Source organism: Leptonotus elevatus, chromosome 6 (assembly GCF_054856555.1).
Source record: "Leptonotus elevatus isolate MCC_2025b chromosome 6, RoL_Lele_1.0, whole genome shotgun sequence".
Lineage (NCBI taxonomy): Eukaryota > Metazoa > Chordata > Actinopteri > Syngnathiformes > Syngnathidae > Leptonotus > Leptonotus elevatus.
The window spans coordinates 13,192,612-13,218,920 of record NC_141244.1 but is presented as its reverse complement, the minus strand read 5'-3'; the positions used below and the strand labels follow the sequence as shown (position 1 = coordinate 13,218,920).

At 38.9% G+C, this 26,309-nt stretch overlaps 1 protein-coding gene across 2 annotated transcripts in view; it reads right to left on the bottom strand.

Annotated features, from left to right (window-relative positions):
- col14a1a (collagen, type XIV, alpha 1a) overlaps nt 1-25,626 on the bottom strand; it is a 106,789-nt gene extending 81,163 nt beyond the window's left edge. For both annotated transcript variants that reach the window (XM_086077787.1, XM_086077788.1), the window contains exons 1-5: nt 25,377-25,626; nt 23,308-23,411; nt 14,766-14,882; nt 11,900-12,043; nt 10,169-10,267 (exon numbers count right to left, since the gene is read on the bottom strand). In XM_086077787.1, the coding sequence (XP_085933913.1) occupies nt 10,169-10,267; nt 11,900-12,043; nt 14,766-14,882; nt 23,308-23,407 (460 nt within the window). In that variant the 5' untranslated portion in view covers nt 23,408-23,411; nt 25,377-25,626. The remainder of the gene's footprint in view (nt 1-10,168; nt 10,268-11,899; nt 12,044-14,765; nt 14,883-23,307; nt 23,412-25,376) is intronic.
- Nucleotides 25,627-26,309: the final 683 nt, after the last annotated feature.

The following is a 26,309-nucleotide window of genomic DNA, read 5'->3' as shown; positions in this document are numbered from 1 at the left end:
ACTGCAAAGATGTTCTGACACAGCAGATGCTTTCTGTATTGGCTCAGTACACCAAGAGGCTTTCCCTAAACCCGTCTCTCCTCTCCCTTTGTCTGTTTGCTTTTCCCGCTCCCTCCATTCTGTTTGTCTTCATCTAATCTCTATGCTTGGGTGCTCACATATTTGTTGAGCTGAGTAGGGTTCTATTTCGCAATTGGGCCCCTTTTATCATATCTGGCTATTTTATTTTATTTTTTTAGCATCATGCACTTATTATATTGTTGATTTTTTTTTTTGTTGGCTCTACCTAGATCCACAAACTATGGCTTAATAATTAATTCTGCAAGTGGGAGACAATAGTTTTAATACACCCAACTCACTATGACTTTTCGTCAGATACATTAATTTTAATACACTGGGCAAGTTTATGTCATACTGTGCTTCAACAGGAAGAACATTCCCTCGCCTATTCATCATGTTTACAGACACCAATACACTGCATTATTTACTTTTATGACCTTTAAATTATGATTCCATTATGACTCATAATAATTAATAAGTAACAAGACATCCTCAGGCCAGATAAGTGAAACATGTCTGATTGTGGCACAAATCTCTCACACAAGTCATACAAGCTGGTCAAATGAGCCTAACCACGGCATTTATATTCAAGACGATGCTCACTCCCCACCATGTTAGTGGTCAACGCATACTGTAGCTTGTAAACAACTTTGACAGCAATGGGAGAGGATCTCCATTGATCTGACTGGGACTGCACTATACAGCCACCAGGTTTATTGGTAATTATACATTACATAAATAAACAAAGCTAACTTGGCATTGTGTCAAATATAAGAACAGGGGGAAAAAACTAATATTCTTGTTCTCCTTTCCTTATTCACCCATCTATTTTCTGTAACATTTATCATCACGTATTTTCTGTATAACACTTATATAAGTGCTTTGCAATATTATAAGAGTGAATATGGGATAACGTATGTACATTTATTCACTTATAACAGTTATCCTCATTAGCCACGGGCGAGCTGGAGCATTTCCTAAATGACTTTGGGTGTGGTGATTCAAAACTCAGATTCAAACTTCCAACCTCACAAGTGTGAGACAGATGTGCTATGGCTGTTTTTTTTGTTTTTTTACAATTGACAAAATTACATATCACAATTATAAACTGGAGCTGCGAGCAGCTATAAAGGGTCCTTGCAACTCTGGTCACATTGGGGTATTAGCACGTTGGGGTACTGGTACATAGGACAAAAACCCTCGAAAGTAAAATACAAATGCTTTTGTCAAGCTTTATGTGTGTGCAAAGTGTCATGAGTATTCACCTAGACTTAGACCCCAAAAGCAGCCATTTTTTCTTTGCAAACAGCACATCGCCTCGGCAAAAATTATGCGACAAAATTAAAAAAATCTTTCAATAAATAGCTTTTCAGCATCTTTAGATTAGATGAAACACCCAAAGTTTGAAGACGATCAGATACATTCCCTATTAGTAGTTAGTAAAAATATTACCTTTAAGAAAAAGTTAAATATGGTAACGGTTTTCAAAGTAAATTGAAAATGGCTCCAAAAATACTTTTTTTGTACGTCGTAGAAGGAAGGAAGGAAGGAGGAGAAGGAAAAAAAGAGAGACAAAGAAGCAAGAAGAACAAGAAAGAAGAAGAAGCAAGAAGAACAAGAACGAAGAAAGATGAACAAGGACAAGAAGAACAAGAAAGAAGAACAAGAACCAGAACAAGAAAAAAGAAGAAAGAACAACAAGGAAAGAAGAAGCAAGAACAAAGAAGTAGAACAAGAACAAGAACAATGAACAAGAAGAAGAACAAGAAAGAACAAGAAAAAAAGGAGAAGGAAAACAAGAAGAAAGGAGAACAAAAAGGAAGAACAAGAACAAGAAAGAAGAAAGAACAAGAAAGAAGAACAAGAAAGAAGAAGAACTACAAGAACAAGAAAGAAGAAAGAAGAACAAAAAGAAAGAAGAAGAACAAGAAGAAAGAGGAAGAACTCCTACAAAAACGATAGAGACTTTACAGTGGCCGCAGCTCGGGCCCTAACAAGAGCTGCAAGCCAGCCTCGCAACTCTGACCACGTTTGGGTACTAGCATGTTGGGGTACTGGCACATAGGACCAGAATAACCATCTAAAATATAAATGTTTTTCCAGGCCTTGTGTGTGTGCAAAGTGTCATGAGTATTCATCCAGGTTTAGACCCTCAAAAACGGCATTATTTTGCTTTGCAGACACATAAAAAACAAAAACAAACTTTCAATAGCTTTAACTGGCAGTTACAGCTATGAATAAATCTATTTTTACCGAGCCTGGCCAATGTGCATCCTGCTCATGATTTAAGGGGACAGAAATTAAGAAGCAGTCTGTTTTATAAAAAGCCTAACCGGAAAATTCAATCAATTTCCAAATTAGCCATATCATTCCACCGAGCAAACTGTAACTAATTATACAAACTCCTGGCACATTGCTGTGTCTCTTCCAAAGCGTAATGCATTTAACCTGGCTTTCGTCCCGAAGTCAATTTGCATCTGCAGCTATTCTGTGTGACATTGCATCACAGGATTAGAATATTTCAGAGTGCTATCGTTTTTTAATTTATTTATTTTTCCACACAAGTGGACGCAAATCATTCCAACTGACCTCTTCGCTCTAAACAGTCCTTGCCAACATTGACCCATATACCACCGGAAGACCGACCTAAGTGCGGTGTCATACAATTAGCTTAACCTAGCGGCGAACCCTATGACTTAATTGAAGACAAGGACAAAAGTCTGGCAAGTGCTCTCTCTCTCTCTCTCTTTCTCTCTCTCGCAAACCCAAGTGGGCGATGGTCGATCTGCTCCCGAGACTGCGAATCGACACCCAGCGTGTGCCATGCCGACGCAGCTTTGAATAGAAATGATTCCGCTGTGGGCCAGAGTCTAACGCAAAGTATTAAAGACACATTGGCAAGATGGAAAGAGCCGTAAATGAAGGGAGATAAATGGAGAAAAAGTGTGCAAATTGCAGAGGACACCGAGATGAGTTTCCACCGTGAGTCCTTTTGCTGCCTCCTCACTTTGCATTAAGGTTTATATTCATTATTTTTCCAATTCTCCTCACCGCTTTCCCTGCTGCTGTTCCTCCTGTCATATTTATATTGCTTTACCAGCTGTCAAAACCATCATCACTCTACCCTGTTCTGAACTGGCAACGTAAACAGATGATTCAAATGAATGTTGCAGCCTCAATGGGCTGCCGCCCGCCATAAAGATGCACTAGCATTGTGACATATTTCTGCATACAAACTTTTTGAGCGTCAAATCTCATTGCCACAAAACGCACAAACAAGAAATTGATTAAAACAATGAAGGCAAAAGTGGAAGCAACCAAGTGGAAGAAGAAGACGAAGCTGCTGCGTATGCATAACAATATTGCTGGCAGCATGCCACTCGATAGAACACCGCTGAAATTTGCACAGGACAAGATTAAAAAACGTTTGCAGAATTCTGCAAGCAGATAACCTTCCGACAGTTCGATGTCATATTGCGGTCTGGCTCGCTTTCATTTAATGCCTCATTGAAAATCCCCAGAGCTGGGTTTACATGACACAAGATAGTTTTCTACGTGTCCAACTGTTTACTCTGTTGTTGCTGCCCGGTGTCGACTGTTATGTTTTGAAAATGGCTTTTTTATTGTGGTCAATCTGAACTTGAATAAAGTCAAGTTAGAGGGTTTCAAAAGGAATGAGGAAGATGTGTGTACAACATTATTTGTATTAACAATAAGGGTGTCAGGTGATTAAAATGTTTAATTGTAATTAATCCCGACTTCAATAATTAACTGATGATTAATCGCAAATCTTATATCTGTTAAAAAAATAAATATTTTTTAGGTTAAGTTTTCATGCTCTTGTTAACAAAAAAAGTGGAGGGGGGGAATTAACTAATAGAAATATGGCTGCATCTTTTAGTCATTGATACAGTAATTTCATAATAATTCATAAAATGTAGTTCAATTAAAAAAACGAGTGTGATATTGATTTGAGTTGGTCATTTTTCTGCCACTAGGTGGCATAGTTGCATTTCTAAGACATCGATGACAGCTCAGTGCATTTTTCTTTCCATATTAAGAGCTATCTAATCTTTAAATTCTGCACATTTTTAAAATTGTAAAATACAACTTGACTCCAGTCTCCACAAATCTATGCATTATTATTAAATTTATTAGTGCTAAATTTTGACGCGGACGTGTCTGCTGCGTTGCGACTGGAATTCCCCCAGTGCAGGCTTTCCAAGTAAGGTTTGGTCATTAATCGTGCGTTGGGAAAAAAATTTGTGGCGTTAAAAGAACTTTAAATGAACTCAAAAATAACACGCATATTTTGACACCCCTAATTAACAACAATAACGCTAGGGTTATTAATGGTAGCACTGCTACTGAATTCATTCAATTAAATGTTAAGAGGCGAATGAAGACAAGGAACAACAGATGTAGTGGCAGCTTTGTCGTCTGTGGCACAGAAAGCAGGAGCACTCAATACAAGTTCTACATTAAACGGCCATCAAGAGGGTGCAAAGCAAGATCCTTAACGGAGGTAATTACAGAGCAAAAGAGCTCTAATCGTGTCGCAAATAAAGGACGTTTGACACAGGTTTGTGTGCTATAAGGTGACTCTCCCTTCCATCTCTCACAATCAGAGCGTTCAGTGTCAACAGAATCTCATTGGCCTCCAGTTCAACTTTAACCACATCTGTCCCTTGGGTTTATTGCATGTGTGCGCACATGTTTGTGTGTGTGTGTGTGTGAGTGCTGGTCTTAAGCTTCAGTGACGGAGGAAGGAGGGCAATAGTTTCATCCTATTACTTGCAGTTCATACATGTTGGAAAAAAAAAAAGAAATCTATGTTCATTTTTTTGAGGGTGCGTGCCACTGTCTTGATCTGATTGCTTTTAGCCTCTTGTTGTTGACTTTTTATAATGTTGAAATGTAGACTTTAGTTTATACTCAAGAAAATGAAATCGTAAAATTCGTTGTTTTTTTCGTTTTTTCTTCAGTATCTGAGCTTCTAAGAAGCAATGCCATCCCTCATCATTCTGAAACTCATTCAACCAAGACCTTATTGAGGTGGCTCATTTTTCATTTTTTCCCCGACAGAATTCAAACATTTAGTTAGATAAGGGGCATAATTTGCAGCCTCTTGCTTCATAGCCACTTTCAGCGTGAGAACGTTGAAGCTGATAGTTAAGAAGAATAAACGAAATGTTTGTGCTTTTGTAGCCACATTTTTCATAAAAGGTAATAATTTCAGGAGAAATCAAATGCGGTTTTAAAAACCAGTTATGACTTAGTGTGGAGATTGAAATCTGTTCAACTACTGGAGGCCGGTGAACAACATCTGTGACACACGCACACATGAACATTACTGTTTGATCTGAGGCAACACAGCTGTCCAAACATCAGCTATCATTTTTGAGGGAACGTTGGTTAGGGCCGACTTCTAATGAAAATAAATGACTGCCTAACATTAGTCCCACTAATGAGTTTGTTCTAGCATCGACAAGCAAAACAAGCACACAGCCGCGAGTTCTGGATTGATGGTTCGTTTTCAAGGAGCAAGTGAACAAGGCATCTTCGTACATCGCTTCATTTTGCTACACGGAGCTGCGGCGTCTACGTACTCATTGTGTCGGTTTATGTAAATTTACCAGAAAATAAATGGTGTCGATAGTAATACTTGCCATCACGCAGGGATGCTATTCAAGACTATTGACTGCTACAATAGAGAATGATAGAATCATCAAAAATATGAAGCAAAGTATTTTGTCTGTAAGGTAATAATAATAATAATTGGGCCCCATAAAGGCTGAGGTCTGGCTATGGAAAATTTCTTTCTGGCTTCCTTGTGAATGAGAAAAATGAGAAGACAGTAGCAAAAGCTATCTTAGTAAGACAAATGGGTCCAAAAAAAAAAAAGAACTCCAAGTATAACTACTTATGTAAAGGACACTTTGGTATGGAACGTGTGCGCTCGCCAATAATAATAGCTTAGAAGGGACAGCAACAGGAAGCATAGAAGGAAAAATGATCTGTTAAAGTATTAATGGAGGAAAATGTTATTTAAAGTATGGCTAAAAGCTAATACTGAACTGCTTACAGGGTTGTTCTGAAAGAATAATATTTGTCTGCGAATGTTTCAATCTTTTCAGCATAATACATTCATCTTTACCTTGTTTTTCTCAAAGCAGACTTTGACACGGAAGGAGAAAAAAGGAGGGCGAAAAAAAAAGACGGTCATCGATTGATTATTCAAATCCAGCTTTTAAGTTGCAGACCAACACAGGAGAGTTGTGTGTTAGCTTCAGTGAGGAGTGGAGTGCAGCTGTTGCAGAAAGTGCAGTGAAGTCATTGTGGAAATGCTGAACAAATGCTCTCGTGCATCCGACACGATGCATTTCTTACTTTTAGCATTATTGTAATTATATCTCCTTTTTGTTAACCACTATAACACTTTACTTGTACAGCTGACTCGGGGTGCATGGTGAGCTAACCTATGTTATATCTACTGTATTAGTGGCACTTTTCTCTGACCATACACGTATTCCTGGAAATATTGAAACCGTACCACACAAACATTCAATTGTATTGATGTTTTGCATTCCCTTTTGCTGCTCACAAAGTGATTTTGAGCTAAAAAAATTATCCTTTCCTTTCTTTGGTCCTTCCTCGGGTCCCATGACGGCGGTGTTCGGTTTAGGTGAACGGTATGGGATTTTTTAATAGTTTTTTGGTGAACTAATGAATACACACACACGCACGCATATACACATACAAAATAAAAAATAAAAACAAATAAATAAAAAAAAGAGAGCAATGATGAGGACATGTCAAATCAGTGAAATTACCGAATGAACAATACTGAGCTCTTAGAGAAAAAAAAGAAGAAAAAGAAAAAAGAAAAAAGAAAAAAAAGGAGTTTCTAATAAAAAAAATATATATTAGAAACTGGTGAAGATAAAGTGCCAAGTAGTTTCATGATGATTTATTGAATGAATGTTGCCTTTTCCATTAACTTTACCCTAAACATATCTGAGGAGCTAAGCTTCCAATTTATAGCCCTAAATAAATTCTAATCAGGGCTTGACATTAACACCCGGCAGCCGCCAAATACAGGTGACTTTCCGCAGCGGTGAGTAGCAGAGCGCCTCCTGCTGGCCACTTTTACAAATTCAAATGTATATTTAATTGTAGTGTAAAATAAAGGCCACAAAGTCATCTGATGTTTAATTAAATATGTTCATCTTTATAATGCCTAGCTTAAACGTTTATTAATTTGTACGCATTTGAATAATGTTATTGTTATTGTGCGGCACGAAACGCAGACAATTCCACATAGTTTCAACAGCGTTGGGCAGTGTGCCTCAATAACCTGTAAGGAGAGTCATTGAAATGGATGTGCATGCAAACCCATTGTTATGATTGGCTGTCGTCCCTTTAACCAGAGTCGTTGGTCACGGTGGTTGCTGAGATGTTCACTAGTGAAACTGTTGTTGTAAATCAGTCAGTTACATACTCAGCCATCAGCGTGTCTCAAGATGCCTAAATGACCAAAATCAAGACGTCTTGAGACATTTCGCTACATCAAGACATCTTAAGGCCAACATTTGAAAATGACTGCCCTTGACAGAGACGTCCCCCAAACAGATGTTTGTGTCTTGAAGACACTGAATGTCTTAAGACATTTGAAGGCCTATTTCCATGCACATCTTCAGATGCTTTGAGAGATGGTACCATGACAGAGCAGCACATCGGATGCCACCCGACCAAATTTTAGACATCTTAAGACAAAAGTTGAACTGAAAGGGGAACGGTAAATAGTGATACCATGAAAGACATCTTCAGACGTAACTTAAGATACATCTAAAGACATCTTCTAAGGCAGTGGTTCTCAACCGCGGTCCTCGAGTACCCTTATCCTGTTTTCCATGTCTCCCACCGGCAACACAGGTGCTTCAAACGATCAGCTAATCAGCAAGCTCTGCATGAAGCCTGAGAACGTTCCTCACCCGTGTTGGCTGGGAGACCTGGAAAACAGACTGGACAGGGGTACTCGATGACCGGGGCTGAGAACCAGTGTTCACATCTTATAGACATGTCTCAAGACATCTCAAAAATGTATCTTAAGATGTCTTGTTACACATTGATGGCTGGGTATGTAGCGTCAGTTCATCAAGTAGCGCCTCGGAAGTGGTGCGAATCAAAGTCCGTCCCAAGTACTTAAATTGTTGTCTCAACAGCATTTAGATAAATCTGCACATGTGCACATGCCAACTGGACCTTAGTTTTTTTGTCCTTCTCTTTTAGAAAAAATCAATAAATAACAAATATCGAAAACATATGCACAAAGAGAAACAAATGAAGGAGGAAAGGCCGTACATTTTTCCAAGTTCTTCCGTTCTACCAAATCGAGAAACCGACCCAACAACAAAATTGTGGCTAGTGAAAATGTTGCGTTGCTCTTCCGCTCGCCACAATGACTGTTGAGTATAAAAGTTCATGCCAAGCCTTGATCCTGCTTATGCCACAAAAAAACAATCGAGCTTTTCTCCCCCCTCTCCCACGAACTAGTTCACCACATTGATGCAATGCATCACAGATAGCCCCCCACTCGGGACTTACTGATATTTCATAATAAACACGGAGCGGTTCAGGATTAAGAATACACACCTCTCCTGGAAGCATGAATTAAAATGATAGAAATACACACACTAACACTGGCATGTTATAAAAGCCCTCACAAGTCACAGCGGAGCCTGAAAGAGCACCTTTCACTCTTCCAGAGCGTAACATTATCATCATCACCGCAGTACACAAAAGCTCGCAGAGACACGCAATGCATTCATTGACTCTACTGACGCACAGCGGCATACTATTATAAACCCCGAGAGATGTGAAGCACAACACTAATGAAGGTCACCTCTGCTGCAGTGAATGGTTGTGATAAAGCAGCCGGAAGGAAATTCAAACGTCTCGTGTAGCTACAGAGAGAAGAAGAAGAGGGTGAGGAGATAGAGAGCAGGGGCAAGAATTATTTGATGTGACTGGGTTTTCTTGATATACTGCCTCTGTCTATTAAAATAAGTCTGCCATAAAAATAAAAATAAAACGTATTTATTTATTTATTTCATCTCATTGTTTTGTGTTACTGTGAAAAATTTAATTATTGATTTTTTTTGGGCAGAGCCTTCAATTCCTTCCCATGAGGAAGCAGAATATGTCTGAGGTTCTGCTCGTTTCACTTCTATTCTTTCACACTACATGCTAGAATGCAGCAAGAAGTATTTTTCTAAAAGTGACTTTTAGTTTGTATTTTAAACCTGTTCTATTAGAAAGAGTTAAGAGCATTCTAAATTCAGCCACAAGCATTGTTTTTTTGGGGGGGGGGGGGTAGAAGGAAACTTTAAGGAAGTATAGAACTGGGAAATTATATAGGATTTCGCAATGTTTTTTTGTGTGTTTACAACCAGAGTTGAAAAAATAAATAAAAAAATAATTAATTAAATTGGTGAAAATGGTGTGTCTTCTTATGTTAAGAATTACAATCATTACTGAATAATTGTACGGTGATATTTGAAATAATCATTTCTTGTCTCTCTCTTTTCACTGAATTTGAAATGCAAGGTATTTGTAATGTATTACGAAGGCCGAGATCTTGTTTCCAAGATGAAAAAGCCAGACAGTGTCGTCTGGGGCAAGGTAGCGCAAGTTCATAGGAAACCACAAAGACACAAGACCCTCATTGACAAATACTTCTCTCAGCCTTGTTGTATGCAACTGTGAATGATTTATCAAGCGAGTGTTAATAGGGTTAGCATTTGATTTCTGTATGTGCGCCGCTTTCAAAAGGCGGGTTTTGTTGTCACTGAATAGCACAAAGACTCAGCATGGAGGAAGAAATTCCCAATCTTATCCAGCTGGACATGGAAAGACCCGAGGCTCACATTTTTTTTGGCTTTGGGTCGTAATCGGCTGCTGTTTCGAAATGGCCCCAGACGCGTCAATTCATCACCGGAGCACACAAAAGCAAACACTTTTATGTTTTATTCTATTCATCCGAGCGCCGCGTGTTAACGTACGTGACGCCCGAGCCTCCTGGCAACTTCGTGAGCATTTATCTTACCTCCGGAGATCTCGTTGACATCTTCAGGAAGAAGGAATGAATCGGTCAGACGCTGCGGCTCCGTTTTGCCTTCTCCATCACCCTCGCCCTTCTCAACTGCTGCACATGGAATAGAAAAGACACATGTCACAAGATGCACAATTCATTCAACCAAGGCTAGTTCGCGCTGCATCGTTTGATTGCTGGTTTTTAAATATATATATATATTTTTTTTTTACCTTTCTAGTTAGTTCGTTAGTTTTCGTGCATTAACATCATCTTCTTTAGCATGCAGCATTGGTTACAACAGGGATATAGTAATACAGCACCTAAAGGCGCAATAAACCTGACCTGGTTTCTACCGCAATTCGATGTGGGATTGGAGTTAAAAGTCAACCTTAAACATTTCTTGACAATATGTTACATGTGACCTCACTAGTCTAAACATGACATTCTGATTGATATTGCATTTGTGGAATATGAGTTATGCAGCAAAATCCGGCCGTTTTTTTTATCCATCTCAAGGGGCGGCCATTTTGCCACTTGCTGTCGACTGAAGATGACATCACAGTTGCTCAGGGCTCAAGCGATGACCTATCACAGCTCCCCTGTTTTCTGAAGCTGAGCTGTGATTGGTATTAAACTTATGTCAACATTGTCATGATTTTTATTTTTGGGTTGACTCCCCCTTCAAGGTAGGACATTTTAAACTACCGGTAAAAATGTTTTTTTTTCCACAGTTCCAAGCGGAAGTTTTGTCCAACCGGAATACGTCCGCTGCTTTTAACACGATTAGTGAATGGGGATTTTGGGGTTCGAGTTTGAGCTATACTATTCTAGGTCTCAATTTTTGTATATTACATTTCCCCCAAAAATGTGACTTATACTCTGGAGCAACCTATAGTCTAAAAAATACAGAATCTACCATTTTGTATCTACCATTTCTTTTTTGCTCATTTTGTACATATTTGAACAATTTGAGGATTGGGGACAAAAACAATAATGAAGTCTAATAATGACTGTTTTCCAGTATTTTTGTTCATTGTTCAGTCAATTTTGTTTTACATTATTTATACCGTATATTTGTCTCATGATAAATACAAACTGCTCTTAATCAAATCATTATAATCTTATTTTTAAGCATGTACAAATGGATTTTGTTTTTTGGGCTACAAAAAAAAATCATAATAGTGATAATAATAATAATAATAATAATAATAAGAGTATACCCACTTCTCCAGGGACGACTGCACCACTGGCTTGAAACCAGCACGCTATGCGAGCAAGTAGGGGAACAACGGGCACTAAGGAATACTTTAACAAGTGTGTAACAATAAAATTATAATTAAATCTGCTTTAATAAGTTTAAATGTGTTTAAAGTGTGTGGGAAGGGCAAAATGATATGTTCTCTCGACATATAGCGCATCCCCTATTGCAGTTGGGTCTGGAACACATCCCCCGCAATAAACGGGGTTTCACTATAATAAATTCTAAAGCACCTTTCCTCCCAGAAGGTACCTTTTATAGTGTTGCCTCATTCATCCACTCACACAGTAAAAATGAAGTATGTTGTCAAGGAAGGCGGTCAACAAGCCATTCACACTAATGAGAGCATATCAGCAGCAACTGTATCACATCAGCGGATACTTAGAAAGGACTTAATAGAAACAGAAGGTGAACTTTGTAGTCATCTTCCAGTAGATTGCCATGTTAAGAACGACAATACACAAGGGTTAAATGTATGAACACACCTTTAAATCTGCCCAGCAGTGCTCTGCTCTGAGTACTGCCACTGACAGAAATAACACTGACGACATAATCCTTGGATGGGTCGTAGTCTGTTATCAACACTTTACTGACACTTTTTGACGTGATGATCTCTTTCTGATGGCCACCTATTAAAGACAGAGTACAAGAAAAGCAAGCCAAGGTTACACTTGTAGAAAATATGCCAATACAGGTTGATGAATTCAGCTACCTAGAGGAAGAATGGATTTTATGGGGAAGACAAAGAGTGACCTTCCGTAATTTATAAGGATGTCTAATGTATTTATTTATAAGGAAATCGATTATTTGTTTACTTTAAACTATGTCCGAATGGAAAAATAAAAGAGAAAAAAACTATGCCCAAAGGAAAAATAAATGAAAAAAAAAACTATGTCCGAAAGGAAAAATTTATGAAAAAAAAAAAAACTAGGGCCGAAAGGAAAAATAAATGGGGAAAAAAAACTATTGGCCGAAAAAAAAAAGGGAAAAAAACTGTCCGAAAGGAAAAATAAATGGGGGGAAAAAAAAAAACTATGAAAGGAAAACTAAAAAAAAAAAAAAAATGTCCGAAAGGAAAACTAAATGGAAAAAAAAACTATGTTCGATAGGAAAAATTAATGAAAAAAAAAAACTAGGGCCGGAAAAAAAAAACTGTCTGAAAGACTATAAATAAATGGAAAAAAAAGGATGACGGTCCAGGAATTTTGTTGCATCGTTTGAGAGTGACAATGTCCCGAAGAAGAAACGTGCGGCTGCGCGTTTGGTTCATTCCATCAAGTCACACTATCAGCCCACTTCAATTTTGACCCTGCAATCAATGAAGCCATCAATAAGATGCGTGCACGCTTTTTGTGGCCCCCTATCGCTGCAGCCTGATGGATAATGACGCCCTGAGGAGAATGGCTCGGGATAAGCAGAAGGCGAAGAAACAGCAGTGCTCAGCATCCAAACTAAAGTCAGTCAACTAAATACAGTATCAATGTTTTAATTGGATGGTTTTATGTCGTTGCACAACCTCCACGCTGTTGATCTATCAGAAAGTTAAACTCGCTAATTTGTAATCTACATAATCACCAGTTCCTGTGAATGAATAACAATTTTTCATTTCTTTGCCAGGCTACGCTTGTGCGGTTAAACATCTTAATAGACTAACAAATATCAGTTGTGTCTGCAATGCCTAAAACCTTGCTTCCGAGCATCTGAAATGATACGGCGGTGAAAGGAGAAACTGGAAAGCAGATCCATTGTGATTGGCCGCTTTCGCATGGAGCGCTTAACTATCTTGAGAGTGCGAGATACGGAAAGGACACGGTGGAGGGCCAACATTTTTACTGCATGTGCCGAGTGCCAAGGAACCACTGCAGCACTTCTACTCCTCACTGAGAGGAAGCGGCCGTAAATTTGATTTTTTTATTCTTTTCTACCCCGTTAAACGCAGCACGAAATTGTCAGACACGACTTCCCTCGCCATAGCTTGTTTGTGGGGCAGTGCATTTTATGTTACAATGTGCTTGTTCAAACCGGCTTCTTCACTTTTACGGCGGCTGCACACGAGAGAATTATCTTCAGTGTTTCGGCACGCCGTTAGTACGGAACAATTGCCAGGTTGACGGCATCGTGATCAAGGACTTTATGTGGCAAAGATGTATGGCAATGAAGGTGGAGATGCTGTGATTACAAGAAACATCAATGGCAATTAGGGTGGCCAGTGAATGTATTATACAAGCGCAGAAGTTGATGAGGTCATATCAGACATTCAGACAACAGTCTTCAATTATTTACAATAGGCGGGATGAGATGCCGAATCTTGCGGCTGCGTGTGCAGCTCGTGCCTCGCGTTGATTCGGAGCTTGACTATCATAACTCATTAAGAATGCTAGGTAGCTCAAAGCCTCACTTATCAACCTGCTGACAGATCATACGCCGTTAAAACAGGCTTTCCTAATCCTGGTCCTCGAGGAGTCCTGTAAATTAGAATTGTTTCCGTCCATCAAAACACCTGATTCTAAAGATCAGGATTATTATCAGGCTTCTGCAGAGCTTGCTGATGAGCCGATTATATGAATTAGGTGGTTTTGGAGGACGGAAACATCTGAAACCTTCAGAACTCCGGCAGTCGAGGACCAGGATTGGGGAAGCCTGAGTTAAAACAAGCTTTGGCTCATCTCAAATTTAGCAGAGATGCAGCACAATAAAAAGTGGGGGAGTTTTGATAAGATTCACATTACATAATTGTTGTTGAGATACAGAAAATCCAAGTCATGATCCTCCTCAAAGTTGAGTCAGTTCTAATTTGCGTAGCATATTTTAATATACATACTTTTGAAATTGAAATTTTAAATTTTGACATTGAAAACACTTACATTTTGACATTTTTTAAATAATGTGGGGGGGAAGAAATGGAAAAATGGAAAACATTTTAAATGTTGAAGTTTTGGGGGAAATTAAATTGTGCAATGTTTGGAAGGGGGAAGAAATATGTGAAAAGCTGATATTTTCAAAATGTTGAAATAGAAATTTCGAATTTTTACATTGAAAAATTATTTGATTTAATTTTTCTTAAAAATGTGGAAAAAATATTGGGGGGGGAAATAATTTAGACATTTTTGAAAATATATATATTTTTAATGGGGGAAAAACCTTGAAAATTGAAAGGTTAAAATTTGAAATGTATGGAAAAAATGACAAATATTTTGAAAAAAAATTAATTTTGAAACTGAAATTTGCATAGCAGATCCTCCACCTTTAGGTTGTGTAGTTTTGCATACCATATTTTTTTCCCTCTGTCAGTGACAATTTTGAGAGTTTTAATAATTTATTTAAAATATGTCTAAGACATCTCCATCCTACCTGGTATGCTGTTGTAGAGGAACAAGTAGCTATCAAAGTCGCCTTTGGGCTCCTTCCACGAGACGAGCAAGTTGTTTGGGTTCAGCACTTTGAAACGCAGCCTCTTCGGAGCTGGAACTGAAGAAACACATTATGATCAACACTTCTATCATGGGAAATTAGTCATGGGTCGATTAATCAAAAGCATATTAATTAAAATGCTCCCATTCGCCAGGGACACAAGTAAGCAGAAGAAAATATTCCCTCCCTCCTTACTGCAACAATATGTGAAACATTTGAGAATAAAACTTTTGTTCTTCTTGTGACTGATGCAGCAAATCTGATTTGAGAGTTGGATGCACAACAACGGCAATTTGAAGAATAAAAATGCAAACTTGAAAAAAAAAAAGCCATCAGTTCATGACCTCAAGCTCAAGTCCAGACTTGAATGATGAATCTAATTGAAATGCTGTGGCATGGCCTGTAAAAGGTTGTTCATGCTCAAAAACCCTTCAGTGTTGTTGAATTAAAACAATTGTGCAAGGAAGGGTGAGCCAAAAATCTCCACAGACCATGTGAATGACTCATTGACAGTTATCGAAAACACTTGATTTCATTTGTTCCTAGTGAGGTTTGTCCAACCAGTTATTAGGTTTAGGCGTCCAAATACTTTTTCCACACAGTACAGCTTTGAATAATTTTTCCCTGAATAGATACAATCCCTATTTAAAAACTGCATTCAATGTTTATTTGGATTAACTTTGTCTGAAATGTACAGTGTTTGATGATCTTAACTGTAAAAGTAGGGAATCTACGGGGAAAGAGAGAGAGAGAGAGAGAGAGAGAGAGAGCAATACTCATTCAACAATTTATCAAACAACCATCATCAACAATCATCAAATTGATTGACAACTAAGAGAGAGAGAGAGAAAGAGAAAGAGAAAAAGAAAGAGAGAGAGAAAGGAGGGCAAATACTCATTCAACAATTTATTAAACAACCATCATCAACAATCATCAAACTGATTGGCAACTATTGATTAGTCATTTGCAGCCATTGTTTAACAAAAACAAAAAACCCGTCTGATTTTAGCCTCACAAAAGTAAATATTCTCTGATATAAAATCAGACTGATTATCTTTTATGTTTAATCAAAATAATACATTTGCAAACAAGGATCAACATTTTTCCCCATTATCTGACATGTTATACGGACCAAACCAGTAACCAAATAATAATCACTTTAAAGGAAACATTTGTCAGTTAATCTATTAAAAAAAAAAAACATTTATTGTTGAGTACAAAGCAACAGCTTGGGTGGGAAGTTTTAGTTTGGTTTGCTGCCCTTCAAATGCTCTTTCCTTAGTCCCCTTCTTGTTATGTGATTTGATTATGGTGTGGAGACAATGCTGTACATCGGTTTCACCAATTATTCACCACAATCCTCAGGTAATCATATCACGGCATCTATCAAATAGTCCAAATGCATGGAGCAAAACTATATAATTACACCTCACCACAATAAGACTCTATGAATAATTCACGGCCACTGGGAACATTATAACTCTGCTAGCATTTGGTGTGTGTTTGATAGTGTTTGAATGGAGTTGGCAGGAGATTAATAACGAGACCCCCCCTTTGCATGTCAAAGAACACACCCTTACACGTGCTGAATTATAATTAACGAATGTAGACATTGAAGGAGACAGCTATAATGCTCAATGTGTGCCAAGGTCTGTACATTGAGGCAATCCGAGAGACCGTAACTATGATTAATGAATATGGATAGAATATAGCTAATAGCTGTGGATGCTGACTGAAATATTCAAGGTCTACATTTCACTCTTAGGTGCCAAGATGCGTTTGGGATCTGGTGGGAAAAGTGCTGAATCGTCGCCAATGTGTATAAGAGCCATGTCTAATACAGTTGCTATGTACAGTACAGACCGATATAGAGCAGGGGTCTTTAGTGGCTCTTGAAAAACATTAGAAAAAAAATAATCTTTTTTTTCTTTTTCTTTTTAAATAAAATGTAATTTAAACAAATTAATGATTAAATAAAAATTAATAATTCAATATTCAAAAAATGTCCGTCTAAATTTTTTAATTTTAAGAAAAAAAGAAAGGTAGATGAAAACTTTTTTAAATGAACTAAAAATGTTCAAAAGGTGACCGTGAAATGTCCAAAAAGGAGAGGGGAAAACTGAAAATTACAATATACTGTCCATGAAACGTGAATAAAAAAAAAAAAGGTAGAAAATAAATCATTCAAAAAGTTAGTATAAAATGTCCAAAAGAAAAAAATCCCCCAAACTACAATACAATTTCCATAAAATTGCCAAAAATTTCCCAAAAATTGACATTAAAGTCCAAAAGGGGAGAGAGGCAGAAAATTACCTGACATAATATGCTCATGAAATTGCCAAAAGAAAAATGTCAGAAATTTGACAGAAAGCAAGAAAAGTCTCAAATGTGTGCAAAATAAAGTATGAAAAACTACCCCCGCACCCCAACAAAAAAACAAAAGCAATCGAAAAACGGAAGCCAAAGGGTAGGGGGAAAAAATGAATCCCTACAGATTGAACGTTGCATAATTTTCTGTTACGATACAGCTCTAATTAGCTCGTGGGCTTATTAACACCAAGACGCTGTTTCGTTCATCACATTGTTCAAATATTTTGCGGCTCCAGACAGATTTGTTTGTTATTTATTTGGCCTAAAATGGCTCTTTGGACAGTAAAGGTTGCTGACCCCTGATATAAAGTACACAAACTAACATTTAGAGTGGCTTGGCCTCCCTTTGCATAAAACTCATGCTAGGCAGTAGGCTATACTGTAATTAAAGACCATCTTCCAAGTAGGACGCTGATGACTTATTTAGCAACAACAGGAAATAGTCTGAGGTGTTGAAAGCCTTCATAAAGGGACTTGTACATAGAAACAGCCCCATTGTTTTGGAAAATGAAAGAAATCCATTCAAACACATCTAATACATTTCCTACAATGTGGCGCTGTGAATCCCATTCAAAGGCATTTTAACAACAGGCTAATTAGCGTAATCTTAAACCGTGCAGGAGGTGTGAGCCGGAAAATAACCATAACGCCCATTCCTGGTGGATATATTCATGTTTACTTTCCAAAGCCTTTTGTCTTGTGGCTTTTTACAGAATGGAAGGAGCTCAGTACTGAAGTGAAAAACCTGTGCATTGACCACAAACAAGCGGGCTCCTCATTCAGCATGCTAGCCACATCACGTCGTACACAAGTGTAATGATGAAATCCTCTGTCACACTTGACTTGGGTCACTTGTAAGATCCTGCTGTGCTACGTTCCTTTTCACCTCACAATCCAGGACACATACCCATGCAATTGATTATTAATGTATTTATTTATTTCTTCCTTTTCCCTAGTCATTGCCAAAAACCTCATACGGCATTTCAAACATTCCAATCATCTCATGCTCCCATCAAAGTGAGGTTCATTTCACTGATATGCCTTTAACTTACGTTTGCTTTCTGCTAATGCTCCATCGATAACCAATGAGCCACATTGGCGGCGCCACTTCAAATCACAACCCAAAAGCCGCATTCGTTCCAGAGTGGATTGGAGATGGTGACAAGCTAGATTCCAGTCATCAGACGTTGAATAGTGAGGAGCTGCCCACTTGATTGGCTTTGGTTAAATGAGCATTATTTAAATTCAGGTTGCTTCCACCTCATTCTGCCTTTTGTTTATGAATTAATGCGTTCACCTCACTGGCTTCACTTTCAGTTCATTATAGCTGGAATCATTGGCCACCATCAAGTCACTCGCATTTACTGGCTGCCCTCTAACCACACACATTCACTGCACAAATGCAGACGCACATAAAAATAGCACTTGACGTGTATTTCAACCAGCATCGCGTCAATTAGATAAGCAACACAATCAATTGAAATGAATGAGCATTCACGGAGAGGCTGAGCAAACATGCATGTTGGATCCCACACACACACACTTTAAGGAGCTGGATTGAGTGACTGGACGACAAACAAATACTTGATTATCAAATGAAAATGTGGCAAACAGCTAATTTTCCTCCTATTATGCTGCTGCCGCCACAGCTGCAGCACAAAGTGCTTCTACTTGCACCCTCTGGGGGCCGAGTTGGGAACAAAATGAATATGTCTCAATGCACTCCATAGCAAATATTTCATGTTATGTTGTGGACCGTGGCTTGAAGAACAGACTCACAATTGTTCTGTCCACCAAACAAAGATTCTTTGTACAACAACTGATTATATTAAATTAAGCCTGTAGCTAGTCTAATATATTTTAACTTCAGTAACTATTTAAACTAACATTTGCTCTTTGGATATAGTCAGTGTTCTCTGAGTGGATTGTTACTTAAAATAAGACTATATTGAGGGGGTTGCAACTTTTGCCATTACCTCATTATACTAACACTAATCTTGCACATTTTTAGTGTAAGTGTGGAACTGCCAATGTTCAGTAAACATTTTTGACAGGCTGCGTTCGAAAATACTGCAAATATGTTTGTAAGTACTTGTAGGCTAATTTACTATTTACTTAATTTTCAAATGTAATGGTATAATGTGGACCAAATGCTTCAAAAAAAAAAAAAAAACAGGCGCATGCGCAAGTAAGCATTATGGAAAAATATGCTATGTTTGTAGCATTTAGCCTACAAGTACGTTCAAATGTACTGCCAGTCAAAAATGTTTTTGGAGTCAACTTTATGGACTGGCAAACTCGTTCTAATGTATTTGCAAGTATGTTCGAATGTACTTGTAGGCTAAACGCTTAAAACACTGCATTTTATTTCCCATAATACCACGTGCGATTGACTTGCGCATGCATGAGGATTTTTTTTTAAATTTTTTTTTATAAAAAAGTTGTTTTTATTTAATCTTAGCATTTGCCCTAAATTAAACAAATACATTCCAAAATTAAGTAAATAAATATTTTTTATTCGTAAATTTCATGGTTTTATTATCATGTCTGATGATTTCCTTTCGGCATTTTTCCTGCTAAAATGTTTTATTTTATTTTTTTGTTACGCTTGAGCAAGTCAATACCCTATGGCATCATGCGGAAAAAAATGCTATGTTAGCATTTAGCCTACATGTACATTTAAACGTATTTGCAAATACCAGTCAAAAATGTTTACTCCACGTTTGCAGTTCCATGCTTCCATAGTAACTTGCTGTCATCACATCATGATGCGTAGATGAGGACCCACTTCCCTGACCTCTTCTCGCTGTGCTTCAATTACTTCAATGGACTTTCGCACTATTCTAGTTAATAATATTTAGTATCACAAACTATGTAAATTTTTGCCCATTCGGCATCCATTGCAGCCTGATCATCTTGGAAGGAGGATTACCACAATTGCGGTCCCTTCTCGAGGTTTCTAATTTTTTGTCTGTCGTTTTTTTTTCTTTTCTTGCCCTCTGGTGGTTCGATTAGGGGATGTCGTCGATATTGTAACTGTATGCATGTGAAGCCCTTTGAGACTCTTGTGTAATTAAGGGCTGTATAAATCAACTTGACTTGACACCTCATGATACCATTGAACTTACACATGGATTAATAGGAAACTCAAATTTAATATGTAATCGTTGCCTTAGCAACAACACAGATGCATGAAATCAGTGGCTAGAAAAACATGCATAATATAGTGTAATTTGTCATCTAATTGTATTAAATAATGCAACAATAGGATTATATTATTGGACTTTATTAAGTTATGGCAATATGTCCTCTTCTTGCAAACAAACAGCCTTTCTTTATACTTTGGTCTAGTGGGAGTTCCTGAAGATATCAAGAAGATTGTTTTAACAAATACCCTCCAACACACACAAATCCTCACTCTAAAATCCCAGCTGACCTGATCTTGTTGCTTCGCGAGACATTCATGGCTTTCCTCTGCCCCCTAATGAAGAGAATTGGATAGGGGTCACCCCTGTGATGCTGTAACTTAGTGGCAACAAATCCCAGTCTAATTTATACTGCCACAATTTGGTCACACTTCTTGTTTATTTATGCCCAAAATGAAATAAATCACTCTGTGCGGTACAATAGCTGCTGAAAATTGGAATGAAATGGTGGGGGTTGGAGGGGGGAGGCGAGAAGCGGACACGGGAAAAATGGGAGAAAACAGTATAGAAGCGAGGTAGAGTGAGAGGAAATGATGCGATCTAAATTAAGTGTTGGGGGGGGGAAAAAAAGGGAAGAACAGAAAAGCCCTGCTTTCATTTCAAAGCAATCACCATTTAATAAAGACGTGCGCTTGTAAATAGATCAACTAAACACAAGGCAGCACCACACCCAACAAGATTTGCAGAAATCCATCCACAAACATTCATTATTTAAAGATCTCAATCCCCTTGAAAGTTGCCTGTATGTTGATGTGCAAGAGATCAATGAAAGGATTACTCAACAAGTGGATAATTGATCCCGCCGCGAACTTCTGAGCGATTAAAAAAATATTTATTTAATTTCCTTGCGGAGTCTTCTTTCTTTGCACATGCTCACATGGCGTACAGTTCAGGCCAGACAATGACAACCTTATTTATGGATTTGAAATTGTCAACTTTCAGCTTTCGTTCAAGAGATCTCACAAAGCTATGTCATTTATCATGTAGGAATTACGGAACAGCCATTTTATGCAAAGTACCTTCAATTACAAAGGGCATTTTCAATTATGTTGCCTTTAAATTTAAAGCACCTCAAGATGTTTTGAAGGTACGAAATGGATAATTATTAAATAAGCAAGTGTGATCTGAAGGCAACGAAGTGGCAGCAACAGCCTGGCAAAGTGTCTTCATACACCGAATTTTAGCCCTCAAGCCAATCAAAACCATCAAAAGCACTGACCTACATTGACAACTTACAGCACATGCTATTGTAATCATTTATTTCCAGCAGTCGGTTGTCTTGATTTCATCAGATGAGAGTCTTGGCTGTGCAGCTTCCAGTCATTTGTGTGTCCATTTGATTTTTGCCCAATCAGATTTCAGCTTCTTTGTGTTGCTATATCAATTTATTGTCATTTGCCCTAGGGCCTTCAATGCCGCATATGCTGGCCTATGCCACGCACACGCTAAAAATAAATGGCTGGGGTGGGGGGGGGGGGGGGTTAATTAAATTCACGAACAGGTGAATATGTGGGTGCCAAACTGCAAGTATGCGGAGGTCCACCAGGGCTGGACATCTGGCATACAGGGCAGATGCCTGGTGGGCTAGCATCTTTTAGAGCCGAAGCAGTGCTTTTTAATTATTTTTCCTCCATTTAACTCCAAGAGATTGGCCCACAATTTAAAGGCACAAGTACATTCATCAATTTCAAATCCCCCCATATTCATTTCAATGAGAGTCTATTATATGTGGATTTTCGTTATTCGCGGGCCAGCCCACTTTCACCCATAAATAGTGGAATTTGACTCTACACATATAAAGTATAGATGATTGACAGTAATCAGTAACATCACTTTGAAAACTTTTGCCGGTATTGAGTCCACATTTGAATGTTGATTGTTTTATGTCCAATTTAGCAAAATCCTTTTATTACTCAAATATTTCACACGCACTCACACAAACACAGATAACTAAATGTGGAAATTTCCCCCTGTCTTATTTTCCTATAATCTATGTCAAGATAAGTACAGCGTTTAACCTTCTGCACTTCCTAGGTTGCTCATTATTTAAGCGAGAGAGAGAGAGAGAGAGAGAGAGAGAGAGAGAGAGAGAGAGAGAGAGAGAGAGAGAGAGAGAGAGAGAGAGAGAGAGAGAGAGAGAGAGAGAGAGAGAGAGAGAGAGAGAGAGAGAGAGAGAGAGAGAGAAGCAAAAAGGTGTTGAGTCGAATTAGTTTCAAATGTTCCCCAATGTATTAGGGCTGAGCGTTATAGTTGAAAAATGTATCACAATAAACAGTATTTAATTCTGTATTATTATTTTTTTTAATCTAATCAAAATAAGAAAAAAGTATTAAATGATGAAAGATAAAATACACTAAAACACAACTATCCAGAATACCATTCAAAATATCTGGTCGTAAATGTAATTTTTCAAGGAACATACACTGCAGTTATGTACATTGTAATGTAGTGTGATGTGCAATGATGTTAACATTTATGCAAATTGGGCTCAACCGGGAAAAACATGCTCATTCGTGGACGCATTTCAGTCATTCGTCAGCACAAACCAGACGGCTCACTTTTTGATTAAAGCCACCTTGCTGAGGTGCGGTTGATTGCAAGGCACGCTGGAGCCTTATATGCGTCGTTCGGCGCATCGCGCAGCAAATCACCGCAGCCTAAAGCGCGCTTTTACACCACATTTAGTCACAAAAAAAAAAAACGCTTTGAGGCGTGACGGCGCCCGCAGCCAGGTGGCGAGCGGCGCCTTGATGCCGAGCTGAAACGCTACCTTGATAGAGACGATAGCATCGGCGTGCGTGTGACGTCATCTGATTAAGAGTGATGAAGAAAGTTGACTGAGAAGGAGGTCGAGGAAACCGAAGAGTTTAAAAATGGAGACCAGAAAGGACTTGGGAGAATTTTACCTTGATCCTGCGCTTCACTGGGGAAATGGGAAACGACAGCCAGCAACACCAGCGGAGCCCACAGACAGCCGCGAGAAAACATCTTCACAAGCAGTGACATGGACCTGGAAGAAGATGAAAAGAAGTTGAACAAATGATTGAGAGCTGATTGAGACAATTACACCCAGTGACACACTTGAGGAATGTCGTACAGCTTGGCGGGAGGCTCCGGAGGTCAGGAAGACCCACCTTGCCACCCTGCCCCCATCGCAGCCCCAAGGGCCTGATCTGGAATCAGTTAGTCCCATATAACGTCCACTCGGAGACAATTACACAGCAGTTGTCTAGACTGAACGCGGAGCAGGCGTCCAGCTTTTCACGCCCACACGAAGGAAGCTGAAACAGTGGAGGACTTTGTTGGCAGGAGAAGCGTCGAAGAAGAGAGATTGGGATTTTTGGAGTAGAAGAGAACTGAGCCGAACGGAAGAGAAGACGACCTTTGACCTTTAGCCACAAAATTTCGGCTTCTGTTACGGAGAAGTAAAGCTATGCAGAATGCAAATGCTTTCAAATAAAAAATTGCTCATTTTTGAGTCGTTGACCACAAAATACACTTCCGTGACCCAAATAGAAACAACTGTTTTATTTGACTGATATATCGAGTAGAAATTAAATAAGTGATTATTTATTTAACAGTATACTTAAACTCCCTAGGCTCCATACTACAAAATTAGAACATGTAAAAATGAGCTGTCAACTTCCACAAACACTATGCGCAACTTGTCCCTTTATAAGTATGATGCTTCAAACACACGTTATAATTTTAATGTTTTAAAAAGTCAACTTGTGAAACAGAAGAGTATGTAGCCATGAGTCATGATCTGTGCTTTCGAGATTTGGCTTTAAGTTACATTTTAGTTGTCACGTTTGTCTCTTGGTCAAGGTCTGTCTCGTTAGGTTTTATTGCGTCCGCCTGTGCTTGTCATCCAATCAGCTCCCTCCTCCACGCACGTATTGTCCAGGTGTCTCTCGTTGTCTCGTCAGATTTTAATTAGTTGCCTGCCTTTGTTGGTTCATTGCCATGTCACATTTTGTTTGCTGTTTGTGTGAGTTTTTAGTCCCTGTCAAGTCTCTTCTTGCTAGGTTTTGTTTAGCCACTTTGCACCCAATTCGTTTGGTCTTTTTGTTTATACACCATTTTTGATCAATTGCAGTATCTTGTTTGCCTTTTTTGTTAGTTTGACATGAGTCTTTTTGAGTGCTTTGCTTTACCTGACACCTTGGAGTTTGAAGGAATGTGTTGAAATCTTGGAACCTTGAATTTGAAAAGTCTCGAGACATCTGAAGGTCTCGTTCTTTTGAAGCCGAGCACTATTTTACTTTTTTTTTTTCTTCTTCTTTTTTATTACTTAACCTAGAGTCATTTAACAGACATGCCTGCAGTGTTCTTTTCAAACCAGCTCTTCGGTGGTTCTGTTTTTGACAAGTGGCAGTCCGTCACCAGTATTGAATGAAATAGTGCTAAGTAAGGAATTAGGTTGATTGTGACAAATGGAAAAAGCTGGAGGACAAACATGGCCCAATTTTGACTGACAGCTCAAATGGGGAACACAGTGTGAGCACCAGTGTCCACCCCCTTTCCACTTTTTGTTCCTCCTCACCTTCTCTACCTCTCACCTCCTGGCTGATGCTCATTATTACACACGCAAGAGGAGGGCTGGGGAATCTTTCTCACCTGGGGACACCCGCTCTCCTGCAGCTCTATGAATAAAACAGCACTTGTAGCAAAGTTGTGTCAAAATTGTATCCTGGCATGTGGAGCTAAACCGAGCCACTAGCCCCCCTTTCAGATTATACCGATCAGCTTCAAGTATTTCATTAGATTAAAAAAAAAAAAAAAAAAAACATGTTTTGTTCCTTGGATATGCGCAAGATTGAGTAGGCTACATCAGACTCTTTCTGACTTTTAGGTGTGTGTTTTTTCTTCGCGACAACCCCATTCAAATTGTACCTGCAGCCGCACGTCCGCACCTGACCCATTCCCACTATCACGCACATGCACGCACACCGACTGAAATCGCATTTCATACCTGTCCAGTCATATATATTCAGAGCGTCTCCCTTTTTCTCCTCCAAAAAGAAGAAATCCGAAACGACCGCTACCGCGTCCGGAAAAGGATTCTTCTCCCCGTCTTCTTCTCCTTCTCTCCGGATACGACTCGCACGCTCGTGGGTGGGTGGGTGGCTGTGGAGTTCTCTCCTCGTTATTCAGTCATCCCTCCCTCCGGCTAATCCTTCCTGTCCCAGCCCTCACCACGTCTCATCACACGCGCACGTATACGCGCACACATTAAAGGGGCGCCACTCAGTGCAGCTGCGCAAAATGACCCGCGCTCATCCTGCAGGTTGCACCCGGGCTGCACCAACCTCCCCGGGGGGTCACCACTCGAACCTGTGGCCCGGATCACATCCGGAACCTGGGTTACTACGTTTAAAATCACCAGTCAAGGCTCGGAAATACTAATTGGAATTTGCACGTGCATTAAACATTAAGTACATCGCCTTATCGTCCGGTTGCGCCTATTTATAATGCAACTGAAGTCCAGAAGCAAGTGTGCATTTTTTTTTATGGTTTTATGGTAACATGAACTTTATTTCATTAAAAACCTTCCGTAAATAATGTTTTCCGGAATATTTGTTATTGTTTAATTACAATTGAATGATTTTAAAGCAGTGATTCTCAACTATCACTGTGACATCTCAAAACATTTTGCGACACCTTCACAAATAATTCATCAGGTGGCTACTTTCAATTTGGACAATTGTATGAGGGAACTGTTTGAGGAAGGCCCATTCGCTGTCCAAGGGCACAAAGGCAGCCCGTCGTTTAATGAATTCGATGAGTTTGTTGCAGACAAACCTGTGATCTCATCGCCATCAAAAAACATTTGGGATGATCCACAACAGAGTTTAAGCCATGACCTCACCAACGGTTTTATGTACAAATTGAATAACATGTTAAT